The following is a 14,066-nucleotide window of genomic DNA, read 5'->3' on the forward strand; positions in this document are numbered from 1 at the left end:
GATTCTGTGAAACGCTGTTACACTTGAGATATTCTGCAAACTGCTCGTAGATAGTCGCAGCATAAGAAGACCAGATACTGTTAAATCTATATTTATACGTTATACGTCTGCCTCGTCTCCAGTGGTGGAAGTCTGATCTTTTACTTATAAGTAAAAGTACTAATACAGTGTAGAAATACTCTGTTACAGCAAAGTAAATGCATTCAAAACTTGACTTAAGTAAAAGTACAAAAGCATCACCATCAAAGTAAACGTACTCATTGTGCAGAATGGCTAATCATATATATTACTTTACTGCATTATAATTATTGATGCATTCATGTGTTTCGTCACTAAAAATGGGGTTTATTTTAACTACTTTATATACAGCTGTTTAATCTAGAATAATAATAATAATACATCATGTATTTGTTGTTTATGTTTTACATCATTAATCTGAATTTGCAAAGTAACTAAAGGTGTTACATCAATTAAAGAGTAAAAAGTACAATATTTCTCTCTTAGATAGAGTAGAAGTATAAAGTAGCAGAAAATACTACAAGTACCTTAAATCTGTAAAGACTTGAGTAAATGTACTTAATTACTTTTCCATCACTGCTGTTCTCTGTCTGCTGTTAATCAATGAGCAACCTGCTGCATCAAGCATTTCATTTATTAATAATCTTTGTTAAATATAAATTCAGCCAATATGATGAATTCAATGATAGAAGTCAGAGACAACAATCTGATCCTTTTGGAAACTCAGATTTATTTGGCATAGACTCTTCACATGCATTGATGATCCTTAACATCGAAAGTGTTCACAGTTCTAAACATGCTGCAGGAAATAAAGACGAGTCCTGTTACATTCATCCGTTTTTGGTTATGTGTCCACGTGACGTGTTGAGAGCACGAGCGGGTCACCTTATCAAAGGGTGATTGCTTGACACAGTTCGATTCAAACAAGACGGAAAAAAGAAGACCCTTTACACACACACACACACACACACACACACACACACACACACACGCGCGCCGGATGTCCATTCACAATAATACATATTTGGTGTCCCGCTGCTGTTCTCAGTCCATCAGCTCCTCTAGCTGGATGAGTTCAGGGTCCGGGAGTCTGCGGAGTCGGAGCGCTCTTCGTACTCCTCGTCGGGGGAGTAGAGGCCCGGTTTGGTTCCCAGCGCGCAGCTCTCCTCCTGGACGCCGATGCGCTGCTGCTGCTCCTCGGAGGGTCTGGACGGGAGGATGGGGGACCCTCGGAACACGGAGCCGGCGGGGGCCGCGGGGGAGAACGGCGACACGTACTGGGCCGCAGAGCGCAGCTGGTACTGCTGCTGCAGCGCCATGGTATTCCACAGAGTCACGTCGTTGTGCACGAAGGGGCTGCCCTGGCTGCGCGTCAGGGAGTTGCGCAGCATGAGCGGGTAGCGCGTGGGCTGCGGGAAGGACGGGTGCTGCAGGCTGGACACCACGCCCGAGGCGGAGTCCGAAGTGAACCGGAGGGACTCGGGGACCCGGAAAGCGGAGCCCACCGACCACTTGGCGGAGGTGGACACCGGGTGGTAGGAGCCCAGCGTGTGCTCGAACAGGTGTCCGTTTGCAGGCAACAACAGGGCGTCCGTGTGCGGGTCTGCGTGCGTCGGGTGCGCGCTCCCTTCGGAACTCCGGCTGGACAGCAGCACCTCGATGGCCCCCACCAGATCCCCACCGCAGCCTCTGAGGATGAGCTCCAGGACCGGGGGCTTGTGAGCGGGGAAGATCTTCTTGAGGACCTCCAGCGGAGGCCGGTTGGCCCGGAGGCTGAAGGGCAGGTTGATGGAGCCGGCGAGGCCCTCGATCAGCACGCCCTGATGCTCCGCGGGGCTGACGGGATACTTCTGCGGACTCTCGGCTTTGGCTTCCTTCTCCGCGCTGCCGGCTTTAGGGACGCTGTAGCAGCTCTTCTCCGGCTGGGTGGGGGTCTCCGGGGGCTCCGGGGTGTAGCAGGAGTTCGGTTTGGAGCCCTCGGGGGAGCTGACCGGGTCCTGCTCCTTCTCACTGGAGCTCCCCCCGTTTTCAGCCCCGGACCCCTCATCAGGACCGTCATCTGTCGGTTCTGCAACACAGGCAGAAAAAAACTCATCTTCCAGGAAAAGGGCAAACAATTAATTAAAGAAACTAAATCTGCACTTTTCTAAACGCAACACACAATTGATGTGTTGTCAACTTGTCTCCAACACAGAGGAGCTCGTGAGGATTTACTTGACTTCCTTCCCTCCAAAGTGCTGACTGCGCGTCGGTGAGGAATCTACCGTCGATGCCTTTTGACCACATGTTTGCAAACAGCTCGCTTTGTTTTCTCGGTAACATTTCATCTGGAGCTGACCTCCTGCAGGAGATATGGCGATTACATTCGATCGCTCCTGTAATCTGTTTACACCACTCAGCTCCGTCTGTCAGCGCGAGATGGAGCTGATGTGGAGTCAGCTGATCGGGGCTCGTGTCCAAATGTTTTAAGTGTCAGAAAAAAACACAAACAGCCAGAGAGGAGTGAAAAGCCACAACAACCTGCACTGTGACATATTACAATAATTCCGTAATTATCACGCCAGTATTTGGGGAGGAATGATGAGCAGTTTACCTTTTCATAAAATAAAATAAACAATCATTTGATCGACGACAAACAGGAGAAAACCTTAGAAATACTGAAACTATAAGAGCAAAATCTAAGTGTTTATTATTATTTATTGTAGTTTTACAGCCTTAAAATGACCACATGTCTGAGATATTTTTCAAAATAATAGCAAAACAACTTTTATTTTCTGACAGAATAACTTATATTTTTGGAAAACCCAAATAAAAATCATTCGTTGTAAAAAAAAGAAAGTCTTGCTATTTTCAATAAATAAAAAACATTAATCAAATCCAAATATTACCAGAACGAGGAGCTAATTTCTAAAGCCTTTCTTAAAACGAATAAACCAGTTTGATTTAAAAAAAAAACAACCATGATTCATAAAAATAAATATAAACGTAAATATCTGCAAATGGAACTTTTTTCCTCCTCAACTTATTTAAAAAACATTTTATAAAAATGTCACAAAACAAAATGTGAATTATATTTCACATTACAAACACTTCTTGTCTTTTTGTTTGTAATATCATCACAAGTTCATGTATCTGTTTTCTTTAACTTGTGCTGCTGTATAAATAAAGTTTCATCTTTCTTATCTTATCTTGAAAAACTGTAATTAAGCAAATGTGTCATTCCCACATAAAGCAACATTTTGAGGAAATGTGTTTGAGTGATTTTTGTGTAACTAAATATGTACACTAATAACATAATCTTGGACATTTTTTGGACGGTAAAGAACAGTTTACAAGATGTTAAATAAACATTTTAATCCCAGTTTTCCTGTTTTTGCATTTATTTAGGAAAACACTGCAATGTTTTCAATTTAAATATGTGTTCCCATGTTTTTCCTGCAGGATTGAATGAAAACATGATCCTGTGATAATGTTGTTCTTTGTGATTTATTAATTATTCTTTATTATTAGTAGTATCCTTGTAATAATGTAGCAGTTATGTAATGTTTCCTTCCATCAATTACAAATCTTAATTCATCAGAAATGTAAACTTAAAGCGGAGCTCTCTCCTCCCACCTGTGCATGTTTGCGCTCCGGCCTGCACCGCCTCCGCGCTGCTCCACCTCAGCTCCAGCTCCTCGGTCCTCGGCGGGGCTCCCTGGTTCCCCTCGCCGGCTACGGCTATGCCGATGCCGGGCAGCACCCTGAGCGACTCCGGGATGAGGCTCTCCAGACTCTCGTTGGCCTGCTGCCGGCGGAGCGCCACCTGCGCCGCCATGACGCGCTGCCGCTCGATGATGAGGATGCACTTCTCGCACGTGCAGTCCTTGAAGCGGCAGTAGCGCTTGTGACCTTTCAGCCACGACAGCACGCCGTGGTTGCGGCACCGCGCGCACTTGGGGGTCCTCTGCAGCGGGGCCCGGGGCTGAGACACCGGAGCCCCCATGTACAGGTACGGGGACCCGTAGCCATTCATTCTGTCAGTGTCCCAGGACGCGGCGGGAGTGTGGTTGTGAGCAGCAGCGCAGGATGGAGCCGCTCTGCCTCACGCATGACAGGACGAGGAGAAGAGGTGTGGGCTCGTTGTGGAGGATCCACCTTTCCCCCCTCAGCTGACAGCACAGATACGCATCAGGGCTGACACGCTCATGGAGACCACTAGTAACCAAACGCTGACACTCGCGTCAAAGCACGCTGCAAAAAATGTCCACAAAAAATAAAGCTGCCAGTATTTGGATCAGATATTTCTCTGAGAGTCTCCTTCAGAAACAGAACGATCAGTTTCTGTAAAGATTCAAGAGGGAAACACAGATTCTCTCCGTGCATTTAGAGATTTAGAGAGTTGATCCTGCAGCTGAGAGGAGACACATTACAGCTTCATCCATGAGAAGATGCAACGTTATCTTCACAAGTTACAAAAGAAAAATACATTTTATAAGACTGTATGAGAATGTATAAGCTTTATCAATTCAAAAGATCAGTTTTAATAATTCAATATAAGACTTAATATGGAATTTACTCAGAAAATAGTGTTAAGATGTGTAAGCCTTTAATGTAATATAGAATCAAACCTTTTATAGATTGTATGCAGGACAAACAAACTTAAGGTGACTCAATATGTAACAGATCATCAACATGAAAAAGAAGAAACTCAAACAGCTTTAAGAATGTTAAAGATTCGTATAAGTCTGAGTCCAAACTCATCTAAACTTCAATAGTTTGGCCGTCCCAGCTGTCAAAACTGTCCCATAATGAGACATTATATCTTCATGCAGGAAACAAGATGACCATTTAAACATGTATAGGGCTAAAAATGTTTAAAAGACAAACGGCAGGACTTAATGCCTTTTTGGCACCCGCATGTAGATTTATCAAATATAAAGCGCACCTTTCTCATTTAAACAATTCGGCGTTTAAGTCAGAAATATAAACTTATAATAACACCATACTGTAAAAGTGTCGTCATAAAATCAACTGAATACCAAATTGTGAATCAAACAACCAATTAAACATTTATAGGACTTTAAAAAAGACTTAATGCACAAGTCAGTTTCTTTTAATTCAACATGAAAGAAACATTTAACCTGAAAACAGAATCATAAATACTTAAAAACAAACAATGTGTTTGTGACCCAACACTCTTTAGATAAATATCTTTATTTCTTTTAGGAAGTAACACCAGCACAACACATTCAAAGATCATTTAAATTAGATTTTAAAACTCAGGACACGTGTGTGTGTGTGTGTTTCCCCCTCCCCGTTGCCTGCAGGCCCCGCAGGCTATAAGACTTAATTTGGACAAAGTGCTCGCAGCTTCTCGCACCTTTTACACAATCGTATACATAACTTAGATGATTAGGTCTCTACGTGTATAAAAGCCCTGTTGGGAGCTGTGTGGAGGACGCTGATACGTCCCTTCTGCTGGACTAATAGAGGTGCATTGAAACATAACACCGGACAAAGCCGGGGCCCATTTCTGACCGTAAAAAAAGGTTTATTCAAGCAAATAATGGGATCCGAGCCTCGCGCGGCTTACAGAGAATAAGAGCCCGGTAAACTTCCCCACGTGAAGCCCGTCTCCAGGGCTATTAAGCTTTTAATTGGAAAATAGCAGAGGAAATTTCAAGGTGACTAGAGTGGCTCTGCAGTTTGTGCCGGACGAGTAGATCTGTGGGGAGTGGGAGGCGGCGCGTGAACGCCTCACACCACAACGCACAATAAATTTATTCATGTTGTTCGTTGATAAAAAAAACACAAACCGGAAAATAAAAGTTTATACCGCAGGAAGCATCAAGACATAAGGCTTTGATTTGATGGCAGGAAAACTCTTTTATATACCTTATGCTGAATGTGCATTTATTATAAAACACAAAATAGATTTGAATTTATGAGAAATACACGTTTTTTATTAGATGTTAGAAGACAGTATGATTAACACATAACTTTAATAGAGAGGTTTATTATCAAAACATATGACATCTGAATTCAGTACAATGGGAAGAAAAGTGAAAACTATAAGTTTAAATGAAATATAATAGAAAATGGATAATAATGATGATGACAATAACAATAATAGAATAATATTGAAAATTACAGCTTTTATTCCCAAACTTTTAGATTTTTGGAATTTCACTCCCAAGAATAAGCATTATAAATCATCATAGTGTTCAACTGCTGCATAATTAACCTTCTGGCTAACTGTTAGCTCAGTCGTTAGCTCCTGGAGCTTCTCTGTATTTTCTCTCCCGTTAACGTTCTGTTTATTTACTTTTTGATCAGAATAGTACACTATTTAGTTCAGTAACACAGTTATAGAATAGGGAACATAAAGCTCTCTGAGCCAACATCGTGCTAACGGTCATTTAGCACGCTCTTTAGCTCATTTGCTTAACGTTAGCTTGGTCGCTAACGGGACGAAAATGTCTCCCAGTGTATTCAGAGGATGTATTTGGACCGTGGACTCCTGCCACATTATCACGATAATGGAGTGTTTTTGTTATCCTGATGTGAGATAAAATTCCTAATCTCAAACTACTGGATGAATTGGCTGGAAATTTGGTTCAGACGTTCATGTTTCCTTCAGGATACATTTCAATAACTGTGTTGATCCCTTAACGTCTCATCCAGAACCATCATCAGGTCAAAACTTAAACCTGCAGACTGATGACTTTCCTGTCAGCTTCAATTGTACTTCATGTTTAGCGCTAGTTAGCACATGTTAGCATGTTGACAGGCTAAAGGAACACAGTGACTACAGCGAACCGTATATAGCAAGAAGCATAAGCTCAACATGTTAGCATTTAATTTGAAGGATCAGAGACATTTCAATCGCTCACTCAACGCCTCATGTTTATATATGAGCAGAGGGAACTCCTCCAGCAGGGCCTCTCTTCAGGAGGTGGAGGAGCAGGAGGAGGAGCTGACCTCTGCTGAGTGGAGTTATTATGAGGCGCTGATTGGGGGGCGGTGCCGCCACTCAGAAGTCCTGTCACAGAAACGCTGATTTAAGTCTCCCCGGGGAGGTGGGACAACTGAGCTCCTACAGAGGAATTAGACCCGACGTCTGAATTAGTGAGAACATCAGTCAGCGAGCACCGGTCTCCAGGGAAAAAGGGAAAGTCTGGGTTTTATTAGGCTACTACTAAAGAAGAGGAAGGAACCATTTAAAGAAGATTCTACTACATTTTTTTAATTTGACACGTTATACAAGCTTGTTTTTGGCAGTTTTTCCACTTTTTTGCGACATTTCTCAACCAATTGGCAGTCGGGGGTGAATAGGGTAATCATTTTTACTTATATCACCATGAAACCTCCCCAGTTGATTACTTACATTAAAACAATTAGCTTTTGTATTACACGTTTTCTAAATTGTTATGTTTAAAGATGTAAATGAGGTATTAACTCAATTTACAAACATTTTCAGAAAATAAATCAGAAAATTGGATAAAGCAGGTTCAAACTTCTTAGTTTTGACAGCGGTGTCCTGGATTAAAGTTAAATGTTCAACGTATCCTCATAAAACGGTTCTTATGACATCTTACAAAAAGTTATTTACGTTTTATTAAGTCTTTTCAAAATAAACTTCCTTCTTCACAGCAAAAAACGTAGTTAGGTTTAGCCAAAACTACTTGGTTAGGTTTAGGAACAGATCGTTGTTTGGATTAAAATAACTAAGTACGGAAGTTACGTGACAAATAAATCTATGTTGACGTCTCGTTTCACATGGCGAACAAACGTCGGTCTCCTGAGTGAAAGAGCAGACAAACACGTTTTACTTTTGTCAAAGTGACGCTATGTGACGTGTTGGAAGTGAGAACATGTTTATGGCAACATAATTATAAAGCTAGGGTTGGTTATGTTCTTAAAAAAACATTTTTTGTACACCGAATTTCTCTTTGATCACATTCTCTCATATCCTTTTCTCATAGACTTCTATACAATCGGACTTCTTTTAGCAGCCCGAAGAGTCGCCCCTGCTGGCCAGTCGAGAGAATGCACGTTCAAGACACTTCCGCATGAGCTTCACTCTTCAGAAGCGGAAGTTGACGCCTGTGTTGCAGACTTTCACGCTAGATTTAGGGACTTTTGGAGCTCCTAGCTGCATTCATTGGAGGAAATAAGAGTTGTCAACACACGGTGGATGATTTAATACATCGAGCATACTCTTCTCCAAATTACCATTTGTGTTTTATATTGTTTCTGTTGGGTTTTATGTGCAGCTATAAGAATATACCTTCTTGAGGGGTCACGATGGACATAAAGAGGAATTTAAAAGTCTCAGTCAACTATAGAGAAGAGGGTGGTCCTCCAGAAGGCCGCTGTGCTGTTCTCTGATCAGGCGTAAAGACAAACGATGGGTAACGTCCTCAGAGTAGTGGTGGGTGCACAGCGTCACAGCGGCCTGTTCAGTTGGTTTAGTCCGTCTAGTTCAGCCTGTTTATTGGTGCCCGTCCTTCAGACAGCCCCGCGATCCTTCGACTACTGCTCAGACTAAATGCTGTTATTAGAATTATTTACGTGTTTATCACCCCGAAATAATCCGGTCACATGATGCCTAATATGTATCCAGACAGGAGGTCTAAGATGTTTTAATGACGGGTTTTAAATGAGAAAAGCAAAAGATAACGGATGTTTTAGGAGAATGTTTGAATTCCACTCAAACATGTCGACAATAATTACATTTTGTGAATAAAAATCTGCATCTCAATGTGGAAAAGATCCTTTTAGTGATTTAGTTTGGTTAAGTTGCTGCTATCAGTGATCAAACAACAACAAAGACTGAAGGTGATTGTCAAGTTTAATCTCTATTTTAGCCCCATGAGGCATTTCACGATCCGTATAGTTGAGCTTTGTTATTTAAATGTGTTTCTATTTGCTGCTACAGTATGACCAAATGACACTTATTCAGTCTTATGTACTGTTTTATAATTTAAAGTTTATTATTAGTATAGTTGCTTATCAAATTTCTGAACCAAAACGTTAAACTCAGACGAGCCAACAAAGTGTGAAAGTGAAGTTCAAAGTCAAAGAGAAAACCGACGTTTCTCCTCAATGCTCCTCTTTAGTGATCGAGCTGCAGAAACACTCCTTTATCACCTGGTGAGATTAGCAACACCTGGATCAATCAGGCCGGGACTATTAGTGTGCTGACAATAATTAATCACCACTGAACATTTTACAAACCCAAATGATGTGTTTCTTTATGATAACATTGAATATAGAAGATGATTTAAGTTCTTTAACCCCGACAAATCCATCATGACAAAACCATGCTATTTAGAAAAGTTAGTTTCAACCAACAACAGAATATGTCGCACTAAATGTGGATAAAATGAATCCTGTGATATTTGTTTTGGGGCTAATATCTGAACAAACACACGATGTCACACTGGGGGAAAAAAACATCTTTAAAAATACAACCCAAAAACTACAAATTTCGTAAAAATTCATAAAAGCAATTTATGTTTTTGAATAAAGTGATAAATTATTGAAAAATATAAAAGTATTTTTTTCCTCTCAGTTAAATAAATTATTTTAATGAGAATTATTGTTCTTAACTGCTAAATAAGGTTTCTGTCAACATTATAAGATAGTGTCACATATACTTTATTGCATTAGTATATTATTTTTTGTAGTTTGGACACAACTACGGTGACATTTATTTTATTTACTGACTTTGATTTAAACAGATTTGCTTCCTATCTTCATCATCCAAAAGTTGTTTCATGCTGCAAATGAAAACTGAGAAATGTTTCAGGTTAAATGAAGAAGAAAACCGGGAAATATGCAAATAAGATGCTAATTGTGTTGCAGATTCAAGACAAAGTTAAACTACATTGTTTGAGCTTTGTTTGTGTTTTTGAACATATTTATCTCCACCTACAGCTACGCTGAATAAAAAGCTTTCCAACATCATGGATGAAAAACAAGTTGCTTTCTCTGGAAACTTACTTCTTCAAATTATTGAAGGAAAAATAGGGAGAAAACACAAATAACCTGGTAATTATACTGCACATCTTTGTGAGGATAAGAAGATAAATTGTTGAACTGGACTGTTTGAGCTACACATTTTTCACATCAATTTTCTCTTATTGAAAATATTTGCCCAACCTCCAGGAACAGGAAAGCTAAAGGCTTCTTCAGGCGATAGAAAGAGAACAAATGAAAGACGAAGAAATAGGTATTAAATAACTATAAATAAATCAATAATTAGCTACTTGTGTTTGTGTTTTTAAGTTACTACTGCCAAAATAAAATAAGCTCACGACACAGGCTCATAAGGTTCTTCTCTGGTATTTGACGTATCATTTACTCTATCGCCACCTACTGAACCGGTTTGCTTGTAAATAATTTGTCCTTTCTTTTCTTTGTAGCTCTACTTAATAGAACCAACAGCACCTCAATGTATTCATTCATTTCAGCTACATGTCGATTAAACGCCATTTAATTTGGGTTTAAACTTGGTTTTTACGAATCAGAGATTAGTTTTTAATTGTGCGACCGAGCTCTGATCAATCTAAAATCTGTAAATATTTATTTCAAACCCAGTTTTGCTAAACTCTGATTATAACTAATCTTAGATTAAATAAATCCTTGTTGGTGCCACCCAGTCAAAATGTCGTTTTCAGGTTTGCCGACGGAAAAAGACGAGACTAAAATGTATCTTCATCAAAATTTCTCTTTATTGTTCTTTACAAAACAGAGGAGACAAATCAAAGATTTTATTTATTTTTGTCCTGTTCCGGCAACAGTTTGGGAGAAAGACACTGTGATATTTTGGCTCAACTAGATACAAAATAGAAACACTGAAACAGTTTTCATTGACTAAAACTATGTGAAAATAGTTAGTTTTCTTTGCCTAAGACGCCCAGAAAATGTCTCTTAGTCAACTAAAACGTGATGAAAAAAGGACGAGGTCGACTAAATATGAAAATAACTAACAAGGACATTTGACAGAGGACATAAGTTTCAGTTATACTAACAAGTGGACACGTAGTATTTCTGTTCATGCTAGTTTCTGGAGTCCGCACGGTTACAATAAATTATACGCAGACTTCCAAACAGAGCCTACGCCGACATCCTCTGATGATGAAAAGTTAGGTTACGCGGACCGTAGCGCACTCACGGAAACTATGATTTGGGTTTAAAACTAAACTCAAGAATAGCTGACAAAATGAACTCTACTTCCCTCCTAAAGGGTCAGATTATCTTTAGCACACGAGGAGGTGAGCGGACTCTCCAATCTGAGAAAATGTACTTTACTCTCCAGATATAAATACATAATCTAAAAGAATGATCTAAGCAGTCTTAAGTTTTCTACCTCTGAGCTCACCGCGTCCTCCTCCCAACACTTCCTGCCTGTACCGAGCGGCCATCACTCCACCCGGAGGTGTCACGGTGGGATCCCGGCAGATTTTATCTATTAAGGGGAGGTTCGTGATTCATGGGAGGCGGAGGCAGCTCAAGGAAAACCAATCCTGTGACACTTTCTCCCCTGTGCTGTACACCGGCAGCAGCTACAGAAGGACGAAGCGAGCCCCTGACAGCCGTGATAAAATGGCCTTCCTTAACTAAACTCGTAAAGCACGCGGCAATAAAACTCAATCTTCTGTAAAATCCAATTAAGTCATTATCTGACTGATTGTATCTTTAATTGAAAACAGAAGTGACAGTAAATTTCTGTGATATATCAGGATCAATCGATACTGCCGTACAATCTGGTCTCAAGAGGTGATTTATAATGTCAACGCCTTATAGGTAACTCCACATTCTTCTCTCTAAAACCACTGGTGGATGAAATTAAGAGTAAGTGCGTTTCATAAAAAAACAAGATGGTCACGTTATTGATTACAACAGATGGGGCAGAATCCAATGAATGTTCCCACAGCGCAGCAGAAAGAAAATACAAGTAATTTTCTTTTGTCTGTTTTATATTGTTGTTTCCAGCATCACATTTACACTCCATCACTGCAGAGCGGGTTTATTCACCTAAAACTTGTAGCGACATAAACTCCAGGACTCCAAATTACTTTTGTTGCTGTCTTATTCAAACACAAACACAAATAAACACTTTCTAAGCATGCAGCTGGAGATGAATCTCCGTAAAACACAAAACACATCAACGGTGTGTACGCGGCGCAGGGGCGTACAGGTCGACTTCACAGAGGCAGCAGAGTGGTTTTCTTTTTAATTAACACTGAAACAACATGCCTCAAAAGTGGGCAACACAACGTTACTTTCATTAGTTCATGAAGTAAAAAACTGCTTCGTGCGGGGGTAATTAATTGCACAAAAAAACACTGTGAACAGGTATTTTATCTGTTAAAAAAACACAACAATTATCGTTTTTTATCATCAATTAATCTGCTCATCCTTTTTTTTTTTAATGGATTAGTTATTTGGTGAATAAAGCTTGAGAAAAACAACAAAAAAATGGCAATTACCCAGATCCCAAGGTGACAAAAAACAAAGATATTCAATTTACTTTCATTTAAGATCAGAAAAATCTGCAAATCCAAACATTTCAGACGCTAAAACCTTAAAATGTTCCGCATTTCTGCTTGAAAAATGCCTAAAATGATTTAACTTATTATGAAAATGGTTGCTTTTTTCTGGATCACTTAATCACCTAATTGTTTCAGCTCTACACATCACTGCTACAAATCCAGCTCCTCAGCCTTCCGCTGTGTCTACACGGCCGTGCCGAAGCGTGTCAACAGTAACCCGTGTGCATAGTAAAAACCTCCGGCCCGAACGGGTCAAATATACAATAGACATGCAAATTATGCGGCATAAACAACGCCGCTGGATGTGTGCCATAAATAAGCAGCCGGTGCTCATCACACGCCAACAACGCAGCGGAGGGAGAAGTGATTCATGGCTAACCGGCCGGGTTTCTACCTGCAGGAGGACGTCCTCGTGTGAAAGGGTCTGACTGCTGTTCGTACTGTATATTCCAGAGATGCAGGTCAAAAGATATCGAGGCATAAATCTGGGCAAAAAGTTTTTAACAGAGCTAGATCGATAAAAAATAATCCAGGCCGATGTTTCAGCAGATATATATTCGTTTTGGTGAATACGTCAACAGGTTTTTAATGTCTAATAAACTATCTTGCCTTGGTCACAAGTTTTTAAAAACTAATTTAAGGAATGCTAATCGAAAGTGATGTGTCTATGAAAAAATATATACATCGTATGTCTAATTATCAGAGTTTTAAACTCTAAAATATCAATATTTCAGCCTCCAAAATCCAGTATCTGTTGGGCGATAGTTTCTACAAAACCATAATTGTAATATTTACATATTTAAAGGGAAGTTAGTGTTTTCTAACACAGTATAGTTATCTAAATTCTGTTGAAACAACTATTCTATGTAACTAAAGTCTCTATTTTGCTGACCTGCGGAGGTTTAACTTCTCAGCTTGCTGCGGTGATGTAGAGATGTACTCCAGGGTGTGTTGGTACACCGTGACATCACAGTTGGGTGTGGCTACACAGGTGAAACACACAGGAAACTTTCGATCATGGAGGGCGGTTAAACGCTGCTTTTCAGTGTTAAGTTCATGTTCAACCTCCACATCTTTTGACCTGCAAATCACCAAATCAGTGTTTACTGGAAAGGACGGATTCAACTTTATCTACTGGTTCCATAAAAGTGATTAAAAACCTCACATATCAAACTCATAAAAACGAACAATAACTTACAATACATGTATTGTTTCATGTATTGCATGTGAACTAAGGGGAGAATGACATGAAACTAGGGCACGCACTCACTCGCTCCATTTCGCCTTCGACATTTTCTAAATAAGCGCTTGAGATGTAACAGTGATTCCAGTTTTTCAGCTCAAAAAATATATCTTAGCGAACACTAAGCCTGTGTTCTGATTGTCCAAAGATCCTCCACTAATATCTAACGAAACACACTGTGTGAGAACTGCAGCGGTCAACATCACTGTGTGCTAGAAAGGATTTTAATCTCATTATTCTGCATGTTGGGTCACTTCATA

The 14,066-nt window shown here is 40.1% G+C and overlaps 1 protein-coding gene across 1 annotated transcript; it reads right to left on the reverse strand.

The window, feature by feature from the left end:
* Positions 1-1,079: 1,079 nt before the first annotated feature.
* On the reverse strand, positions 1,080-4,033 carry dmrt3a (doublesex and mab-3 related transcription factor 3a; the record flags this gene model as incomplete). Its single annotated transcript, XM_079161112.1, has 2 exons — positions 1,080-2,086; positions 3,634-4,033. 2 exons carry the CDS (start codon positions 4,031-4,033, stop codon positions 1,080-1,082), a joined length of 1,407 nt encoding a protein of 468 aa, XP_079017238.1.
* Between the last annotated feature and the right edge of the window lie 10,033 nt (positions 4,034-14,066).

Source organism: Pholis gunnellus (assembly GCF_910591455.1).
Source record: "Pholis gunnellus genome assembly, chromosome: 6".
NCBI lineage: Eukaryota > Metazoa > Chordata > Actinopteri > Perciformes > Pholidae > Pholis > Pholis gunnellus.